The sequence below is a fragment of the Lactuca virosa genome, chromosome 8 (assembly GCF_052849685.1).
Source record: "Lactuca virosa cultivar CGN04683 chromosome 8, Lactuca_virosa_CGN04683_v6, whole genome shotgun sequence".
NCBI classification, from domain to species: Eukaryota; Viridiplantae; Streptophyta; class Magnoliopsida; order Asterales; family Asteraceae; genus Lactuca; species Lactuca virosa.
Window position 1 is genome coordinate 24,219,977 of NC_136433.1, and position 21,549 is coordinate 24,241,525.

General features: G+C 35.0%; 4 protein-coding genes, 1 long non-coding RNA gene and 1 other non-coding gene across 7 annotated transcripts; 4 read left to right on the forward strand and 2 right to left on the reverse strand.

The window, feature by feature from the left end:
* Window positions 1-2,120: 2,120 nt before the first annotated feature.
* LOC145134933 (histone H4) lies at window positions 2,121-2,663 on the forward strand. The gene has a single exon (XM_079069739.1). It carries the CDS (start codon window positions 2,208-2,210, stop codon window positions 2,517-2,519), a length of 312 nt encoding a protein of 103 aa, XP_078925865.1. The 5' UTR covers window positions 2,121-2,207; the 3' UTR covers window positions 2,520-2,663.
* A 6,734-nt stretch (window positions 2,664-9,397) lies between these two features.
* Window positions 9,398-9,931, forward strand: LOC145128594 (histone H4). The gene has a single exon (XM_079063406.1). The coding sequence runs from the start codon at window positions 9,476-9,478 to the stop codon at window positions 9,785-9,787; it is 312 nt and encodes a 103-aa protein (XP_078919532.1). The 5' UTR covers window positions 9,398-9,475; the 3' UTR covers window positions 9,788-9,931.
* Window positions 9,932-10,821: 890 nt separating this feature from the next.
* Window positions 10,822-12,127, forward strand: LOC145132947 (uncharacterized). The gene is made up of 2 exons (XR_013718309.1): window positions 10,822-11,463; window positions 11,572-12,127. It is a non-coding gene; the product is annotated as an uncharacterized LOC145132947 (long non-coding RNA).
* Window positions 12,128-13,953: 1,826 nt separating this feature from the next.
* Window positions 13,954-17,862, reverse strand: LOC145129545 (UDP-glucuronic acid decarboxylase 6-like). Of its 2 annotated transcripts, none has more exons than XM_079064293.1 (12): window positions 17,715-17,862; window positions 17,165-17,281; window positions 16,907-16,993; window positions 16,683-16,770; window positions 16,520-16,611; window positions 16,351-16,415; window positions 16,183-16,271; window positions 16,019-16,096; window positions 15,288-15,381; window positions 15,061-15,127; window positions 14,859-14,963; window positions 13,954-14,349 (listed from the first exon to the last, which is right to left on the reverse strand). In XM_079064293.1, the coding sequence occupies exons 2-12, from the start codon at window positions 17,252-17,254 to the stop codon at window positions 14,164-14,166; spliced, it is 1,041 nt and encodes a 346-aa protein (XP_078920419.1). In that variant the 5' UTR covers window positions 17,255-17,281; window positions 17,715-17,862; the 3' UTR covers window positions 13,954-14,163. The 2 variants fall into 2 exon arrangements, with proteins under 2 accessions (XP_078920419.1, XP_078920420.1); XM_079064294.1 differs by lacking the exon at window positions 17,715-17,862 and adding an exon at window positions 17,408-17,554.
* Window positions 17,863-18,617: 755 nt separating this feature from the next.
* Window positions 18,618-18,689, forward strand: TRNAH-GUG (transfer RNA histidin (anticodon GUG)). The gene has a single exon. It is a non-coding gene; the product is annotated as a tRNA-His (tRNA).
* A 375-nt stretch (window positions 18,690-19,064) lies between these two features.
* LOC145130177 (F-box/FBD/LRR-repeat protein At1g13570-like) lies at window positions 19,065-20,486 on the reverse strand. Its single transcript, XM_079065017.1, has 4 exons — window positions 19,902-20,486; window positions 19,704-19,811; window positions 19,450-19,608; window positions 19,065-19,358 (listed from the first exon to the last, which is right to left on the reverse strand). The coding sequence occupies exons 1-4, from the start codon at window positions 20,478-20,480 to the stop codon at window positions 19,065-19,067; spliced, it is 1,140 nt and encodes a 379-aa protein (XP_078921143.1). The 5' UTR covers window positions 20,481-20,486.
* Window positions 20,487-21,549: the final 1,063 nt, after the last annotated feature.

The following is a 21,549-nucleotide window of genomic DNA, read 5'->3' on the forward strand; positions in this document are numbered from 1 at the left end:
ACTTATTATCCAAACACTAAAAATTCTATATTGTTTTTCCTTTTCTTTTTCTAAATTCAAAAAGTCACATAAAACTATAAAAGTATATAAAACTTTATATTTGATATTTGATTTATTAATTGAGAGAAAGCTAAACAAAAAAGGAAGTTAAGTTAGATTTATGGGTTAATGGGGCTTTTATGCGTTTGACTGTGTTTGTGACACAGAGGAATAAGAACATACATACATACACATGAGGCTTTTAGTGTGTGTATCAGTGAAAAGAAAAAGAGATCATCAGTGGATTTTGAGAAATATATACAGAGAGATTTCGAGAAACAGAGAAATGGTAGTTTAGTAAAAAAAAGATCATTCTAAAAGTACAATGTTGTAAACCCAGTTCAGGTTCCTTGACCCATCAAACTGGTTTCGGTCCATTAAACCCGGTTCCGGTTTTTTTTTACGAATCCGGTTCTAAAACCCGGAATACCCGTACCCGTTGGACCCATACCCGAAATTCCCGGAACCCGGATAAGACTAATTTTTAAACCCAATACCCGGACCGTTTAAGCATTTTTCGGTTGAACCGGTTCCGGTCCGGTTTTCCGGTTTTATAACTCATCCCTACTCCATGGTTTATACATTTTCACCATGAGAGTTCAATTACATCTTCAAGATACGAAATAATAGAGTTATTTGGCACCTCGATGCCGACTCGTCACATAATGGGGTTGAAGAAGTTCCCAAGACTAACTTTGATGTTAAGTATTATAATTTTGATTCTTTGTTTTCCTACACAAATGTTGTTCGCGCTTTAATCATTGATGTAAGAATAAACTATGAATGTAAAAACATAAAAATATGGATTAAAAATGGCAAATGAAATTCCAACTTCATATTTTGAGAAACGAATAGTGTTACTCCAAATATGAAGTAATGTTGTTTATTTAAAAAAAACAAGATAAAAAATAGGATGAAGTTGGAGAGAAATATGAAAAATATGATAGAAGATGGTTGGAGAAGCTTTTAGCCCATAAATTTATTTAGAACTTTGAAAATACATGATTATTTGTAAGCATACAATTAATTTACGAAGGAGTCAAATCTTTTGCTAAATTGTACTGGTAATATCTATTTTGAGAACTCTCGAATAAAAATATATTATCTTGTTTGTGGATGTAAGTTACTTTGACCGAACCACGTAAAAACGGTGTGTTTGTGTGTGTGATTTCGTGATTTATCCACTTTACTTTCTAACAAATGATATTAAAGTTTAACAAGTGATAACAATGTTAATACCGTATCGTTTCATGGATTATATTATTTTACATTACAATTCACTTTATGAAGTCCATACGTGACAACATGCCCATTTAGTGATCGTAGTTTTCATGTTTGTCAATTGATGGTACAAACTTATTTGTATTCGGAATACTCAAAGATATAACATGGATCATGTTGAGTCTTAACAACCACATGTACACAATTTCATAATTACATAAGGTTATATTTTCGTAAATTTTTATTATTTTATTGTCTCTATTTATAAATATTTTTATAAATCAGGGTAATAAAAGAAATGACAGCTTTGGATAATCTTCATGCACAAACCCATGCAATACATTTTATCATGTTTTTTTTTGCCTTTTTAGACTACATAAGATAAGCAAATAATTATGTATTTGAAAGAATAAAGTAAACTCCTTAGGAGATTTAAGAAAACATGAGTTTTTATTTTATAATACCATCGATCAATTACGATTTGAGTTGACTAAGATAATAAGTCATCATAAAACATATCGATCGTTGAGCTAAAACAATTAATTGCCCAACAAAATAACAAACTTCATTAAAAACCAAGAAAACATATGATTAGTTGATTACTTGGGTTTAGGACTTTAGCCATATATAAGCTATTTTTGAAGGGCTAAGTTGTAACTTTCTTCAAATTTTATCCACGGGCCATGTCATCAATCCACCAGTTTACTGGAAACATTGACAGACCGTCGATTAACTAGATGGACGTCATAGATTCGTTTAAGTTTCATCACGGGGATCATCAATATCGGCCGTCGATCTTGCTTCATTGACCGCTCAAAATTCAAAATCCCCAACTCTCCGTTATAAATCTTACTCCACAATCAGCATAGAATCAACATCTCTATCTCTCCCTTCATCAAGCATTTGAGATTCAAGAACTTTCAGTCAATCAAAACCCTAATTTGAAAATGTCTGGCCGTGGAAAGGGAGGAAAAGGGCTAGGAAAGGGAGGAGCAAAGCGTCATCGGAAAGTTCTCAGGGATAACATCCAGGGAATCACGAAGCCGGCGATCAGGAGACTGGCGAGGAGAGGAGGAGTGAAGAGGATCAGTGGTTTGATCTACGAAGAGACGCGAGGTGTTCTCAAGATCTTTTTGGAGAATGTCATTCGTGATGCTGTTACCTACACCGAACACGCTCGTAGGAAGACTGTGACAGCCATGGATGTTGTGTATGCTTTGAAGAGGCAAGGAAGAACTTTGTATGGATTCGGAGGTTAATAGATGTATGAGGTGGATAGTGAATATTATGCTTCAATTATTGTAATGAATCATGTAGAACTTGGAGCGAATTGGTTCTGACATTTGAAAGTTTGTAATCTGGATCTGTAACTGAATGAAATTCTTACCTGTTTCGAGAACCAAGTGAAATGTTTACATGATTTGCATAGTCTTTTCCTGGTTGTATATACTCCTAAGCTGTGTGTGTAGATTTTATCTTCAAAGCTGTGTGCGTCTTTGAAGAATCTGGATTCGAACAACAACTTCAAAGCTGTGTGTAGATTAATCTTTCCTGTCTGTATGTTTTTGCTTTTGTGTTTTTTTAATCTAATGTTCTTCTGAATCTATGCCGACTAAATTTCTTGTCCACCCAAGAAGCATTTTTTCATTAATTAATGTGATATTCGAATAATCAATTCTTACATATTTCTTCTTGCTTATCGCTTTTGTGTTTGCGATTCGATACTCTTAACACTTCTACCGTGTAATTCTTTCTGATAAGTGAAAGACAAGAATCAAACACCTATTTATTATTTGTTTTTTGAAAATTTACATCTTGATGCTAATTCGGTAATTCTTGTCTATATATTTATTTACCTCTACCCATTCAACTATGGAAATTATCACCTATTACTTCTATCTGCCCTTTCATATCGTTCCCTTTGGACCAAATCGATGTAGAGGTATTTATTTTTGTAGAATTTCGTCATAATTTGTAAAAGTAGTAATCTTGCATATGATATGGGGAGATAGCGATTTATCTTCTTGTTCATTCTCAATGTCGATTTTGATTTTCGTTTGCACTTTTGATGTATGTTTATTTGGAAATATGGATGAAGTCATAAAACTATTAGGTAGCGTTTGTGTACTACTGGACAAAGCATAACAATATTTGTTAGCATGGATGGAATAAACCTAACGTAGAACTATGACGGCAAATGGTACTAAAACCAAAAAAAGTGGAACAAGGTTTGACAAGTAAGCTTATTAACTCATTCATTTTATTAACAAACCCGTCGATCTAAAACTTATGTTCATCGTCATACCTTTTTTTTTAAATCAACGCCCGATAACATAGTTGGTACAAGAAAGAATAGCTCATAAGGGATTTGGGACAATTTTCTGCATATATTTTTAACACATGAATGCTTACAAAGAAAGAAAAACTAAAAATAAGGAAGTGCATGCATGCTCAAGTAAATGTGATCCTACATTACAGCTACTGATTTATTGGAAATTAACTAAAAAGAGACTTGGTCGAATGGAACCCGTCAATGGTGGTTACAAATGCTTAAGTCCTTGTAACGTTCAGGAGCCCTTGTCGTTCTCTTGGGTCTTGTGGTCATGTTGTGCATTGGTTCTACTTTTGGAGGTTAGGCGTGTGATGGATCGTGGGTCGTATCAACTGCCTCTCCCTTTGCAACGACCTTGTCCTCGAGCTCTTAGACGTAAATGTTGTTGGTGCATAACTCGGGAAAACGGACTTTGAAGTCTGTGTATTGCTCCCATGTGGCCTCGACTTTGTCTTTGTCGTCCCACTCCACTAAAATTTGATCTTGATGTTGATGCATTCGGTGGTTCACCACTTGCTTGGGTTGTTCGTTGGTGGTGCAGGTGAATTTCGAAAGTGGTGTAGGTGTTGGATTTCCATAGGCTTGGCGAAGTAGCGATACATGAAAGACCGGGTGGATCCGGGGCGGTTGCAGGCAAGTCCAAACGATATGCAACAAATCTTATTTGTTCTATGATTTTGAAGTGTCCAAAGAAACGCTTATTGAGCTTATTGGTTGTTCGTGTTTGCACTGAATGTTGGCGGTAGTCTCTGAGCCTTAGGAAAACCATGTCACATACATTAAACTTTTTGTCTAGCCATTGTTCATTTGCATAAGTTGTCATTCGTTGTTGAGCACGTTTCAGATTGTCTTTGATAAGAGCTCGGATTCGATTGTGTTATGTAAGTGTCGTGTCAATGGAGGCTATGGTAGTTGTTCCTGGAACATAGTGGTTAAGGTCGGGTATTGGTCATCTGTATAGTGCCTCAAAAGATGACATTTGGATGGCAGAGTGATATGAGGTGTTGTACCAATACTCCGCTAAGTACAAGTACTTACACTGCGAGTGGGGTTCATCGCTTGCAAAGGCTCATAAGTAGGTTTGGAGACATTGGTTTATGACCTATGTTTGTCCATCCGACTGCGGGTGGTAAGTTATGGAGTAACGCAGTTGGGTTCCCGATTAAGTTTGTTGCCCATTTGTATTGCTCTGCCGTCTAAACTACTTGGGAGAGGATATGTTTTAAACTTTTTGGTCTATAAAGATACATAATCTTCTGCCTAATAAATATTGTATCCATTTTGTAACACCCAGTTTCAGGTACGTATTTAAATTCAAGCAAAACTTCATATTTTACACTGGGACTCGGCAAGTTGGAGGCCCAACTCGTCGAGTAGGTTCGACTTCGGATCGGGGGGTTAAGTGACCTACTCGACGACTCGGGAGACCGACTCGGCGAGTAGGAGCTGTCTGAGTGAAACCTTAAATTTGAGGGTTTGCACCCTATTTAAACACTTTATGAGGCCTCCACCCCAGCCTCCATCACCTCCAAACCCTGTTCACGAAACCCTAATCAACTTTTGAGTGTTCTTGAGCTATTTTGTGCCATTCTTTGTGATTTGAAGTTTGAAGAATGAAGGAAAGACATGGAGATTCAAGAGGAAAGTTAGTAGATCCATAGATTTGGTTGCATTTCCAGCTTGTTGGAGGTAAAAAGCTCCAACCTTAACTTCTTATTTGTTAGATCTACTTTAGGGCTTGGATATTGACATATTTGGGGTATTTCTAATCCATTTCAGGTTTATAGTGTAATGTAGAGTAATGGCTTCAGATCTTGAACCTTGGAGGGTTCTCATGGCATAAAGGTGCCAACTTTATCGTCATGAGAGCCCCATGCATCTTGTAGACCTCATTTTTGGGTCTTTTGAGCTTAAAGACCCATGTATGGACGTAAAGTTCGTAACTTTACGTGTTATATCGACCCTAGGAGGTCAGATCTACCATTTGGATGAGATGAGCTCAACAGAAATCGAGTTTATGGACATGGACTTTAGGGGACTCGACGAGTCGTTCATGGGACTCGGCGAGTCAGGTATTGGTTCCCCAACCTTTTCTGTTTGTGAGGATTCTGGTTGAGTCTAGAAGGGGACTCAACAAGATAGACGTGATTATGGACCTGGAAATCATGGGACTCGGCGAGTGTATGAACAAACTCGACGAGTCAAGACAATCTCCCAACCCATGAAGACGGACTCAACGAGTTGTTCATAGAACTCGACGATTCATAGACTGGACACATTCATATGATGAAGATGAACTCGATGAGTTCAAGGATGAACTCGACGAGTCGGTTGAAGATGGTCCCGATGTTATGGTTGAAGGTGAACCCAACGAGTTCTTGCTAGACTTGACGAGTAGAGTCGGGGGGAGGGGGGTTGTATCGTTTTGAAAGAATAGGAATTCGACGAGTTGGTGGACCAACTCGGCGAGTCAAGTCAACTGGATGTTGACTTTGACTTTGACTTTGACCTCGGACTTGAGTTGACCCTTGTAAAGGAGGGTTGTGGGTACGTATTAGTAATCAAGGAGAGTTGTTGTGTAAGGATTGAGGAGTTGAGACGAGAGGATTTTCGTACCAAGGATTGTGCAGACACTACGCGACATCGAGGTGAGTTACCTTTTAGTAGCGGTGGGTCTACGACCACAATGCTGGCCCACCAGTAGGAGTGTATGCTAGACAATTGTAGTTGTGATAGTTGTCTGTGTTTACTGCTACTTGATATGTTTATGTGTTGGCATGTTATGATGTTATGTGATCGTAGCAGTAGGGGGAGATAGTCCCCAAGTTACCGGCCGATAGGGCCGAAGGGGTAGTTTAGTGCCCAACTATGCTAGACAGATTATGATTATATGATAATATGTGGTAGTAGTAAGGGGTGAGATAATCCCCCGAGACCGGTCGATAGGAACGAAGGGGTAGGCCAGCACCCAGATATGCTAGGCAAGGTCACCGGTCGAGATGACCGAAGGGGTAGGTCGGGCACCCAGATATGTCTGGCAGTATGTATGTCATGTGATTGTATGGTATGTGATATGATGGGGGAACTCACTAAGCTTCGTGCTTACAATTTTCAGTTTTGTTTTCATGTACCTCTTCAGCGAAGGGGAAGGAGCCTGCGCGGTAGCGGCACATCACACACACGCAGGATTTCCGCACTATGAGATTTCTTGGGATTGTACTCTGACATTGTTACTATTTTTGTGATATGATTTTGAGACATGAGATTATTGTTTTATGAAATGATATGACTCAATGATGTTTTCTTATAAATGTTTTCTAAATTGTTGTATCAAAAATGAAATTTTTGGTATTGAAATTTGGGATGTTACACATTTTTTGACTACTGTAACCGCAAAAAGCTCACGAACATAGGATGATGCAGCTTGCATATGGGGACACATTTTTTGTTGAAAAAAATAAATGGGCTTATCATTTTGAGACGTAATCACGCCAATGGCTACACTTGATGCATTTGTGGTCACGTCAAATGTCATTTCAAAGTTAGGAAGGGTGAGAGTGATCAAATCTGTCATGACGGACTTTGAGATTGGCAAATGATTGTTGGGCGGCTTCGATTCAATCATAATATTTCTTTTTTAATATGTCGGTGAGAGTTGGTGTACATTTGGCGTAGTGTTTCACAAAGCGTTTGCAGTAGCATGTAAGTATTAGAAAAGCCTCGTAACGTGGTGAAGGAGCTAGGTGTTGGCGAGACTTGAATCGCTAACACCTTCTCATAATCAGCTTGCACTCCGCTTGTTGAAATAATATGTCCCAAATAATCAATAGTAGTGACCCTACATGTGCATTTGGACTATTTTGCATGAAACTGATTGCGATTCAAGGTGTCTAACAGGTTTCTCAGGAGGTTGTAGTGTTGTTATGTTGTTGGGCTATACAACAATATGTCATCAAAAAATACCAATACATATTTGCAGAGTTCGGTGCAGAATAGGTCATTCATTGTGGCCTGGAAGGCAGAATGGGCATTGGACAACCCAAAGGGCATTATGAGGAACTCGTAATGTCCGTCCACCGCACGAAAAGCAGTTTTGTGAGTGTCTTCTGGTGTTACCCTTATATGGTGATAGCCGACCCGTAAATCAATTTTGGAGAAGATGATAGCCCCATGCAATTCGTCCAATAATTCGTCAACCGTTTGTATTAGAAAGCGATATTTGATTGTAACGGAGTTCAGAGCTCGATATTCCATGCAAAATCGCCACGTACCATCCTTCCTTTTTACTAGGAGATCCGGTGATGAGTGAGGATTGTGGTTGGGATTGATTATGCCTTCCTATAAGATTTTTGGAATCAGATCATCACTTGTTTTTGATAATATGGGTACCGATAGGGTCGAACATTGACTGTGCAAAAGGTGGGAATAGTAGTGATATGATGATTTTGGGATCGAAAGGGAGGAAGGTGTGTGGGTTTAGCGAATAGAGAGTTATAGTGGATAAGAAGATTACTGATGGTGAGGTATGATGTGGTGGAGTCGTTGGTGGTAAGGTCAGGTGCTTCTGGCTCAAAGTGAAAAAAGTGCGTGCAGTGAAACCATGCTATCTTTTTTATTATGGTTTTGAGGTTTGGGCTTATGACTGGTGTCGACATGGGATGTTACATACTGATTTTTACCATAAATTTTTTAATTTAGCAAAACCACAAGTGTCATAAAAATCCAAGTCATGAAAAATCCCAGATACATCAATATAACCATCCAAATCAGAGTATCAAAAAGTGAACATCATAAAAACAACGAGCTGCAGTGTACAATCAAGTTTGCGCCTTCCCACAATAATCCGAAGTACCTGAAACACATTAATCCATAACTGTAAGCACAAAGTTTAGCGAGTCTTTCCCAAAATATCTATACAACATAGTATAATAAACGACTATGGGTTATCAGCAACCCTGAAGATTATCAGCAATCCTAGTGGGCTAACAACGCGCCTTGTGAACTAACAACATGTTCCAAAGGTTATCAGTAACGTTGGGAATTCTCAGTAATCCCAACTTATCAACATTACAATTCAATGCATATATAACAATAATCATCAGTTAAGACCCAATTGGTCACATACAAAATCACCACACATGCTAATGTAGTATGAAGACTCACCTTACAAGTAGCAGCTAAGTACAATAGCTCACACAGGGTAGACATGTACAAAATAATCACCTAATCAACAATAAATAAGTACCCTTTTTAAACTATGCTAAAAACCTAACTTTGACCAAAAGTCAACAAATAGTTGTTATAACAAGCATTAATGTTAATATAATTAAAAAAAACATAATAAATTATATGTGTGGTTGAAGTTAACAATAATGTTTTTATTTCAATCACTCTCATTCAAGTTACTAAACTTAAGCCTTAAGTTGGTTTAGTTAACTAAACAAATAATAAAATGTTAGACCTAAATTAGATAAATTAGTAAATCTTTCATAACTTTGAAAACATATAATTACTTTGGGGTGTTTCTCACAATTTTTTGAATTTGACAGGGGTTTAGCTAATATATGTCTTTTCTACAGGGGTCGATTGGAATTTTCTTAAAAAGATACCACCAGTATCACATTCCACGTCATCGATCCACCACTTCAGAATTATTCGACCATCGATTCAACTCAATCGACGTCTCAGATCCGTTTAAACATCAATCGGCCGTCGATCTTTTTGACAAACCGCGAAAACACATGTTCCGCTCAAAATTCAAAAACCCCCAATTCCATCATCAAGCCCTTTATAAACCCTATTACACAACTCGGTTTAAATCACCATTCATCCTCCATCTCTTCCTCAAGAAACTTGAAATTCAAGAACTTGTTTCATTTGACAATGTCTGGCCGTGGAAAGGGTGGAAAAGGGTTGGGTAAGGGAGGAGCAAAGCGTCATCGGAAAGTTCTCAGGGATAACATCCAGGGAATCACTAAGCCAGCGATCAGGAGACTGGCGAGGAGAGGAGGAGTGAAGAGGATCAGCGGTCTGATCTATGAAGAGACACGAGGTGTTTTGAAGATCTTTTTGGAGAATGTTATTCGTGATGCTGTCACCTACACTGAACACGCTCGTAGGAAGACTGTGACAGCTATGGATGTTGTGTATGCTTTGAAGAGGCAGGGAAGAACTTTGTATGGATTCGGAGGTTAATAGATCTAAGAAGTGGGTAGTGAATATTTTGCTTAAGTTGGTGTAATGAATCATGTCTGTTTTTGGGACAATTTGGTTACATGATATCAATGTTTTGTTGTTTGGGATGTGTAATTGAATGGAAATCTTTTATGATTTGACGAATCGGTTTGAAATGTTTAAATATTGATTTACAAAATGGATTCGTGTTCTTTGTCTCTTTGAATGTCTCTTTGAATGAAACTCCTTTCTGATCCATTGAAGCCAAACTCTTTTTCTAATCGATTAAAGCCAATACATGTTATTATGGTTAGCAATGTAATGATATTCTTTGTTATTATGTAGAATCTGTGATGGTCTATCTCTAAAACTTAATTTATTTGATACATTTATGGAAAGTATTAACTTGATAACATTGGCGGATGATTTTTTTACATGACTATTATGCGTTATAAATATGGATGTTCGTGAGAATAAATGTTTCTTGTTGAACAATTTAGTTATAGATGACTTTGATGCACCTTTTATTGGTTCATAGTGGATTTATGTTCATAAATTCGTTTGCATCTTATTTTTGTTGTCTTTGGATTTGTTCTATTTATTTTCAAGTATTTAGTTATTTTGGAAGACAATTTATGGAAAACCTGATTGGTGTTATTGGTTTATTGTGTTGGAGCATGCACACGAAGGAAATATTTTCAGTATTTTTTTTGGTTCGATATTAAATTGCTTGTTTTTTTTTTAAAGTTTGTATGTTTTAAAATCCTAGTTATTTTTGTTTTTTAAGTTTTCAGGGTTTTTGTAATATCATTTTTTAAGTAAATTACACGATTCGTCCCTCATCCGAATGCTAAAATACACGTCTAGTTCATATTTTTAAAAATTAACTCGGATCATCCCTCGTATGTTTAAAACTACACGTTTTGTCCCTAGCTAACCTAAAATGACTATTCTGGCATGGGACATTTATTTTTTGATTTCTTTTTAGTTTGTTTATTACTTTTAATATAAAAAAAATTAAAAAAAGAAATATGGACCCACACCCCATCGTTCCACCTTCAACCTAGGTCCGTGTATCTCATCTGTTCCACCAAATTCCAAAACCCCATTTATGAACCCTAAAGAGCACCGTCACACTCCGATCAACATCGCCGGCGACACTATCGAGTACCGGAGGACACAAATCGCCACCGAAAACCCTTACTTTCGGAGCAACCGTCATGCCATCCATGTGAATTTGAAACCCAAACCATCACCCCAAGATCTACCTGTAAATCTGGAGTACACCCCAACTTCGAAGCTACTTTCTTACCTCTCTTCTATCGCCGGTTTTCTTCTCCGCCTTGTCTTATTGAGTCGGTCACTAGCGGATTTCGAAGTTCGGATTCACAATGGGTTTGGATTCGGTGTTTCAAAAATCAGGTTTTGGAAGTTGGAATTTCAAAAATCAAGTCACAGGTAGATTTCGACGTTGGGATTTCATTTCAGCACATTCACCTCCACTGGAAACCACCTCTCACCCTCTTCTTTTATTCTTTGAATCTAAAGTTCTTGTGTTCAATTTCTTTTTCTGATCTCATTTGTATGTAGCTTAAGTCTGGGTTTCGATTCTGAAAGTGAAACTAAAAAGTTATTGCTGGATAAGATGAGCACCAGATTCTGGCGAAGATGCTCTAGAACGACGACCACCACCATTTGTAGGATTTTGATTTCGATTTCAATTTCTGAAATCATTTTCGATTTCGTTTTCTGGAACTAATTGTAGGTTTCTTTTTAACTTTGATTTGGTTTGGTGCTCATTACAGGTGGTTGCTGGAGGTGGTTCCCGGAGCTGAGAGAGAGAGAGAGAGAGAGAGAGAGAGATAAGAATGTTGAAGGTAAAGGGTGGTGGGTTTTATTGGAAAACAAATTTGTCCTGGTGTATGTTTGTGTTTGTATGGCGTGTTCAAAAAGGAGGAAGGAGTAGTCTTTGATGGTTGGGATTTAACCACCGGAGAAGAGAGTGGTGTCGGAAAGGTGGCTGGTGGTGGTGTCGGGGAAGGTATTTGGTGAAGAAGGGGGTGGAAGGGAAGGGATAGGGGAGTGTGATAGGTGGTGGGTCCCACTAAACTATAAATCATAATATTTCAGTTTTTTTTTTTTCTAATTTATAAATAGTAAATAAATATTAAAAAACTGAAAAAAATAGAAAAGAGCAATATAGTCATTTTATGTAAGTGAGGGACGAAACGTACAACTTTTAATTATATGAAGGACGGTCCGAGTTAATTTTTAATTAAACGTGCAATTTGACACTTCGACCAGGGACTAATCGTGTAATTTACTCTATTTTTTTAAGTAATGAAATTTATTTTATTAAAACTGAATTGTTTTATAAAATTAAAAAAATTATTATGCATGTCATGTTCAAATGCTAGTGTGTGGTAACAAATCTTGATTTGGTTTTAAAAAGAAGTGAAAGAGGAGATGACATGTCTCCTGTAACCAACTAAACGAATAATAATAAGTTGGAGCTAATCTATTTGGCTACCATGGAAGTTCTCAACTAACTAGGAGGTCGTGAATTTAATTCAAAAAGAAAAAAATAATTATTTGTAGTTCTGAAAAAAAACAAACAAACATACAATAGTTGATAGTAATGTTATATTTTATTTAGTAATCTTAAGAAACTAGTTTGTGTTTTTTTTTCTTGTGTATATATAAGAGCATTATATAACTAATAGTTGATAACTTCAGGTTTACTACAAATAATATCACATCAATGAACGATAACGTTCTTAATATTTATATAAACGTATCGACAAAAGATGAATAAAATAAAGATAGCGATAGTTAGGTTCTTTGTTGACTCTCATTATGCAAGAAGAGGGTTCAAAATATTGGTGGTAATCAGTTCCGTTTATAGGTTCTTTAGTTTTTCATGGTTTGATTTTTTTTGTCCAATTTAAAAACCGAACCAAATCGAATTCAAATTTTCTTGAACAAATCGAAAACCAAATTCTAATTCGGTTTGGTTCGGTTTGAAAACACAGGAAACTAAATATTTACTTAAAAAAAACTAGTGTTGCAAATTTCCAACCATAAATTACAATGTTTTTAACGTAGAAACTTAAAGTTGCAAACAAAAAGATCCAAATAATAAATGGGCTAAAATGATTTTTATTCTATAATTATTATTTTTATTTAATATATAAAATAAAAAATATATTTTTTAATTATTTAATTTATGAATTTCGGTTTTTTCGGTTCGGCTCCGTTTAAACTTAATGAGACTGAAACTCGAACCAAAAACCAAATTCACAATTTGGTTTGGTCTCGGACCAGACCAAAAACTAAATTTAAATATGGTTCTATCTGAAATAATTTCTGTTCCACTTAGTTTTCGGATTTTTCGGTTCCGAACCAAAAAATTTCCAGCCCTAGTTTGAAACCACCTATTAACTTTTTCTTGATATCATTATTTGACCAAGGTTTGACTCCCTACTTTCAAATCCTTTTTTTTTTCTAACAAGTATGCGTTTATGCCGCCTTTCCCTCGAACTTTCATTTTTACAAATTTCATCCAAATTTCAATTTTTTTAATTAGTTGGGTAGAAAACTTTTTTATAATTTCTCTCCAACTTATTTTAGAACTTAATTACTATTTTTTTAGTTTTTGTTTCTAATTTTTTTTACTTCTTTTGAAACTATTTTTACAACTTTGTTCTTACTTTTTTTTATAACATTTTTATGTTCTTTAAAATCATTTTTCTTAAATTTGACAATTTTTTTACATATTTTTTTTGTGATATTGTTTTTTAGAAGATTTAAATTTTTGTTTTTTACATAGTTTTTTAAATATTTTCTTTATGAACTAAATACAACTTCTAAAAATTTTGCGTACAAACAGGCACGAAATGATTAGTGGATTACCTCTAGTTCACAACATTTTACAAATCAAATTTGGATGTCAATGCCCACTTTTATCTTCTAGAATTTATATCTTTGCAACAAACACAAATATTATTTCCCTGTGTTATTTCATTTTTATATTTGATTATTTAATTTACATTTTATGTTATTTACATATTATATAGAAATATTTATATATTAAAACTATTTAATTTATATTATCTATATAACATCAATATTTTAAAAATAATTTAATACAAAGAAAATATGGAGAGAGTATTGATATGGTATTATAGTTGATGAAAATTGTTAAAGCTGAAATAAGATAAAAACATCCATGATTATGAACGATAACCAAGCAAAGAGCCACCGATTTCTCTCCCAAAAGAGAAACGTGTTATATGAAAAAAAAAAAAAAAATTACACCACACATAAAAACAACATATATCGCACAAACGTCTCTTATAAAATCAGAAATTAACATGATACCATACGTATAATCTGTCTCATTCATTTCTGAGGATTCCAAGCCTCTTCCTAAAATCTTCCTCCATACGTGGAAGTCCCTCACGCAATGTAATCGTTGGCTCCCAACCCAACACCTCCTTTGCCTTACTAATCACCGGCTTCCTTTGTCGTGGATCATCAGGCGTGTTTTCCACATGTATAATCTTCACTTCCGGGTTTATAAGCTACATTTCACAATTTTTATTCATTACAATTTAATAATGACTAGAGCAGGTTACATTTTTGCAATTTTGGTCCAAAAAATATTCTCTCGCAGTTTTAGTCCTTACATGAGGTTATAGTGACATTTTTGGTCACCATCCAAGTAAAATGACTATTTTTGGTCCCCTGAGTATAATTGATTTTTTCTTTATTTTCAATTTTTGTCCAAAAATATAGCCATTTTACTTGGAGCTATGAAAAAAAAGGTTACAAAATTTTCAAATAAGGATCAACATTTAAAAATTAAATCAGCTATATTAAGGGACGAAAAATGTAATTTACTCTTGCATTCTACTTGGAACAAAGACCAAAAACGTTATTATAACCTCAGATGAAGACTAAAATTGCAAGAGAGAAAACTTTTTGGAAGGAAAAAAACAGCTAATATATTATACTCAGGGACCAAAAATGGAAATTTTCTTAGTTATCATGGTCTCACATTGTTTTTCTTGTGTAAAGTTACCAAACTAACCTCTTTCACATTTTCTGCAAGCTCAAGCATGGTGAATTCACCGGGATTTCCAAGGTTGATTGGGCCCGTATTGTTTCCTTCCATGAGCCGAATAAGACCATCAACCTAATTTTAAAAGGAAACAAGGCTGGAAAATTAAATAAAATAAAAGTGCCAAATGTAAATGACTAAATGATTATAAAAACTGTGGGTTTCCACTTACCATGTCAGAGACATAACAAAAGCTTCGTGTTTGAGTTCCTGGTGCTTGAACAGTTAAGGGTTCATTGCTGCATTAGACCACAACAAATAATTCCTAAGACTTAGGGTAAAATGGTCATTTACTCAGAAGGGTAAAATGGTCATTTACTCGGATACAGGCCGTCAATTCAGTCCAAAAGAGAAACAATCTTTATATACAGCTACTTTTGTATCATAAAAACAAGTTACCGGATTGCTTGAGCTATGAAATTGCTGACAACACGCCCATCATCAATGTTCATTCTAGGTCCATATGTATTGAAGATCCTAGCAATTCTTATTTCTGTTACATGAAATATAAAATATGAATCAACTAACTTTTATTTTACAAAAACGTATCAAATGTGTTCAAGTATAAGAAACAAGTGAGACATTATATTCACCTAGGGCTGTAAACGAACCGAACGAACACGAACAAAGCCATGTTCATGTTCGTTCGTTTAAGTTAGCCGAACAATCGAACGAACACGAACGGGTAAACGAACGGAGTTTTCCTTGTTCATGTTCGTTCGTTTAACAAATTGTCTTGTTCATGTTCGTTCGTTTATGTTCGTGAACATGCTAAACGAACGAACATAAACGAACAAAGATAAACAAACACAATTGAACATATATTAACATAAACGAACTATAATATAATAATGTAATAAAAAAACAATTGAAAATATATGAACATAAAAAAACTTAAACGAACGAACATAAACGAACGTAAACAGACAACATAAACGAACGTAAATGAACGAACGAGACCATTGTCCATGTTCGCTTAACTAAACGAACTAGAATTTGTGTTCATGTTCGTTCATTTATTAAATAAACGAACATAAATGAACTTCCCGCCGAACAGTTCACGAACGGTTCGCCGAACGGTTCACGAACGGTTCGCCGAACGTTCAGTTCGTTTACAGCCCTGTATTCACCTATTCCATGTTGCCTATGATAGTCAAACATCAATGTCTCAGCTACTCGCTTTCCTTCATCATAACAACTCCTAACCCCTTCAATACAAACAGCACAACATCCATGTCATCATTTCATGAACTTTTGAATCCAATTAAGAAAAGGGGAAATGCTGTAAATTTACCGATAGGGTTGACATTTCCCCAATAGCTTTCATCTTGAGGGTGGACTAGAGGGTCTCCATAAACCTCTGAAGTTGAAGTCAACAAAATTCTGTAGGTAAATGAAGAACGATCAATTAAGTATTTAAAATAGTGGTAAATCACACTTCAAGAGAATGAGAATTTCAAACCTTGCTCCAACTCGCTTGGCAAGTCCCAACATGTTCAAAGTTCCAATCACATTTGTCTTGATTGTCTGTTTGAGAATACCAAGAGCAATAAAAGAACACGATTAAGCAAAGATGAAAAATCATTATTCATTCAGTAATATGAATTGGGTCTTGACTAAAAAAAAGATACCTTGACAGGATTATGTTTGTAGAAAATTGGAGAAGCAGGACAAGCAAGATGATATATTTGATCGATCTCAATCAACAATGGCTCTGTGACATCTGCATCCCGGAAGATATATAAGTAAGGCAAAGACAAATACCACTAATCAATGAATTCAAAGACAGCTTACCATGGCGAATAAGCTCAAATCTTGGGTGACCAAACCATTGTTTAAGGTTGTCCTTTGAACCTGTGAAGTAATTATCTACAACCACCACCTAAGAAAAATAAAAAAGAAGCTTTAAAACAAAGGTATGATGTTACAATGCAGATCCTCTCAGACCTCAAATTCATCTTTCAAGTGACAAAGCAACATTGAATTCCATTTAAATACTTTTTAAAAAAACTGTGTACCTCGTTCTTTTCATTTTGCATCAATCTGTCCACAAGATGAGAGCCAATGAAACCAGCTCCTCCGGTGACCAATATCCTCATGTTGGCCTATCAATGTCAGACAAGATTTATCTTAGAACCGAAATATATATGCATCACGATTCACAAAGAAACAGCTAATAACATATATAGATCCAACTTAAAACCAGTTGAACAGATAAAGATGAAGGAAATTAGCCAGTGATCATTCAAAAAATTCAAGCTACATCAAAACTATACCTGGAAAAACTTTGCAGTACGGAGAGGAGATGGATTTGGAGGCGGTCGGCTAGTAACATTGTTTGCTCCAGTAGTACCCTGTGTAGCCATCTTCTTCGGATCACTTCTTCACAGTATCTAACAAAAACAGAAACCATTAGCACACGTCTCGTATCAACACCTTCCAAATTATGAAAATCTCAACAGAACATCATCCTAACTAAATAACGATCTATGGAAGATCCAATCTCCAATTCAGATTACCTAAATGCTCTTAAAATTTGAACTAAAACCCTAACTCTTCCTTCAACCGTGAGCTCAAATTCAAAATGCTACAACTTCTAATTAAATAGCCGATCAAAGAGTTCAAATCAATATTATTAAATTTTGCTACCAACTAGACGATGAATCTTCAAAATTACGCAAAACAGATTAATGAAAGCTAAGTTGTAACGAACTGTCGAAGCATCATCATTCTCACCTAACAGTTTACAGATCTGAATCTGATCAATAACTAATAAACAAAATTGAAGTTAAAATTCGTTTACGAGTTTAAAAATTGTGAAGTTACCTTGACAATTATACAAAGAAATGCCGGGATTTTTTAGCTAAATCGTGAGATGTTCGTCGACCTTTATATACACATGCATTTGCAATATCCTTATGCAGATCCGAGTTCGAGTAAGATTTTTTGGCTACGTGCTGGTCCACTGAAGTGGGGTAAGGAGAGACGTTGATTAAAGATAGAAAGTGGGGCCAGTGATAATAAACGCCGAGATGAGTTGGTGATAGGGTTAATTGGTGGTATGTCGTCACATGTGATTGGTTCTAATTTTACCTGCCACGTCAAGGAGTCATCATACATTTCTCAACGAGCACGCAATCGTGAAATCGTGATCAAGTCCACGTTTGTTACACTTCTGCCTAATTTCCAAGTTTTTTCTTATACGATGTTATATTTTCTTATAAACTAAATTTTGTTATAAATCTTTCTATTTGTATATTTTCATTCTAGTGAAAATTTCAAACTTTCTACATAGATATACGTTGTGTGTGAGTGTTTTTTTTCATTCAATTAAGTCTTTTACGAATAAAGTGACTAAACAAATAATATATATATGGATAAAATGCTTTGTTTAATTTTAAACTGAATAAATCGTTGGAATAAACTAAATAAACATTTTCCTTTTACAATCCAACAAACAGTTTCATAATATTTATCAATTTTAACAAAATGTTTTCTCCTTTGCTACGACTTCCAGCTTGTTTGTCCCCATCATAATCTAAGTCGAATCTTCCTAAGCATTGATTTAGAAAGACACCATTGTTAAGAAATTGCATTGTTTTTAGGGTTAGGATTTTTCAGTGGAAGGTTTTCAAAAGGTAGGAAATGAAGAATATGAACAGAGTTTGGAAAATTGTATTTGGTACAATAGAGATTAACAATATATTGGATACGCTTTAAAACACCAATGTGGCTGTAGTTTAGTGGTAAGAATTCCACGTTGTGGCCGTGGAGACCTGGGCTCGAATCCCAGCAGCCACACATTTTTATTTTTTTGTTTCTTGTTCCTTTTTAAAACTCAATCAACATACACATTTGCGTGAACTTAAAACCTCAATGCCACATTCTTTTAAGCATGCTTTCATAACATATCCATTCATCATTTAGTCCTTTCAACATTATAGGCTACAAAAACCAGTCTAACAAAATTCACCATATATTATATGGTGTCAAAAACCATCAACTTCATAAAGCTAAAATGGTGAAACAACCACCACCCTACCCTACCCCACATACATCTTTCTAACAAGCCAACAATAATAACAAAGTTTACCAAGTGCTTCTCTAGTATAACAAAATTGGCACTTATCCAAAAACACACTTCTAACAAACCAACATGAGAAATATAATTGATGATCATTGACGTTCGAATATGATTTTTGCATTTGTTGAAGCACGTTGATATTGAAGCAACTCTCTTAACATCTTTACTTCAGCATTAACAGCAACCCGATTGTCAATTACTATTCCCACTTTCTTTAGCATTGGTGAGTTGCCCAATATAAGCTTCACAAAATCCATTTCTGGCTTCATGTTGCCCATGTTTCTCATCTCTAATTCACGCAGATTATCCAATGTCACGTTACAGTAGTCCACCAAGTCAATAAGGTTCATGGCACTTTGCGACACAACTTCTGATGTATAACACATCTATTAAAAACAAATTACATTCTTAATTAGTTAATCATTTACTCATATAACATATTATCGTATATATCATTCATTGTTTCTTACAATTTACCTCCATTTTAATTTTCTCTATATTCGAGGAGCTTGTTACCAAAAGAAGAGCACAACATAAGTCAACTTCTTTTGCAAAGCACAATCCGGAGACATTAAGAACTCTGAGGTTAACAAGTGCAATTGGGAGCTTATCTGGCAAGACACCTGAAGCAAAACACTTTAACCAAAACCAAAAAACAAGAATTAGCAAAATCTAATTGTCCTTTAAGTTGTCACGTATGAGATATATAAATTTGGTCCAACATGGGTTACCTTAAGCGGAGAAGAATTCATACAGAGATGCTCAATCATTGGTAAACACGTAAATAACTCAACAAAGTCAGAATTCCAACACCCAGTAAGATGTTTTTTATCTTCAATCTGCATCAAAATACAACATATGTATGTATAGATTAATATAGCAAAGTTTTTTCTAAAATGGTAAATTTTGTTGGGGTTTAGTGATTTTACCAAAGTGAAGCTCTTAAGTAGAGGACAGTTGAAGATAAAACGTAGAAGAACTTTGGAAGTTATGCTGACATTGTGAAAGTATAAGCTCTTCAGCCTACTAAATCCATAAAACGAGGATGGAGGTTGAAACACACAGTTTTGGAGTTTTAGGTGCTTTAAGTGTTGTAACATGAAGAATGACGATAGTAACTTATGGTCATTACCTAACCCAATGCAAAGAGAAAAGGTTTTGAGGGTAGACATTTTGGATAGGTGAAGTATGATTTGGTCAATCTCACAACAACTAGTTAGTTGGGAACTACTAAGAGAGAATGAAACTATGTGGCGATGGTGTAGCAACAAGATTGGGTAGATAATGTGTAAGAGTTTGCATTTGATGGTCAAGTAATTATGAGGTGATACTTGAAAGATTTCATCATCAAACTTGAGTTTTGGAATGTTTACACAATGATACCTCCAGTTTCTTGATAAAATACTTGTTTTGAATGCATCTCGAATTGGCATAAGAGTAAGCATTGTTTGTATTATATTTGGAGGAAGGTTGCTTATCATATCCAATGATAAACCCAAAACTTCCATCCTAGAACTGTTTAATATTGCTGCTGCAAAATTAAGCAAAGAGATAATGAAGATGCAAGATTGATATGGTATTTACATGCTAGAAAATTTGAGTAACACATGAAAAAATTGACAAGTTAGTCAAAAGTAAGACATGGAAATCATAAATGAGCTACTAATTCACATGCTGAAATGCAAAATATATATACATTCTGTTAAAAACTAGCATCCGTTGTAAAATGTAGTTGGCAATCGTTTCACAAGAAGTTAAAATCCATATGTTTATATACTTACTCCATACGTCAAGGAAAAAAATTAGTATGAGTATGATAGTAAAGATCTACAGTCTACTTCTTTCTCGTATATTATGGTATTGCAGCTGCGAAATTTCAAACTAGGGATTTCAAACAAAACCGAAACGAGTACAACACGTATAAAAATTGGATGATAAATCACAAACAAAACATAAATCAAATTATGTGACAAGTAAAAACACATAAAATGAACATGATGAATGAAAATTTACATCTCATTTTTATAAAATTTTCAAACGAAGTGTTTGAAGAACAAATGAACGGAAATATTACAAGTATAAGAGGAATTACAATCACAGTTAGCTAATGTAGATGAAAGTTTAAGATAAATAAGACTGTAAAAAGAAAATTTGTAAATTCATTAAAGGGAGGGGAAGGAAAATTTTCCTTATTCCGTGTTCCCGAGTTCGAAGGAAATGAAAGGAAATTTTGAAGTTTCTGTGTTACCGAGTTAGGAGGGAAAAGAAAAAAAAATTAAAAGATTACAATTATACCCCTATTTACAAATCATGTTTAGAACATGTAAACAATATGAATCAACTACAGTGATGATCTTTGTTTGAATCTTGTTTTTGAAATCAAATCAATAATTAAATAGACGATAAGCTTTAGTTTACCATTAACCTTTCTGTCTTTAAAATATTTATGAAGAAAAATATGAAGATTGAGCAAAATTATGATGATTTAACAGTAATCTCATAATAATATCTGTACAGAGTGCAAGACTGATCACATATGAGAACAGAAAATGTGAAAATTTCTAAGTTAAAGTTTTT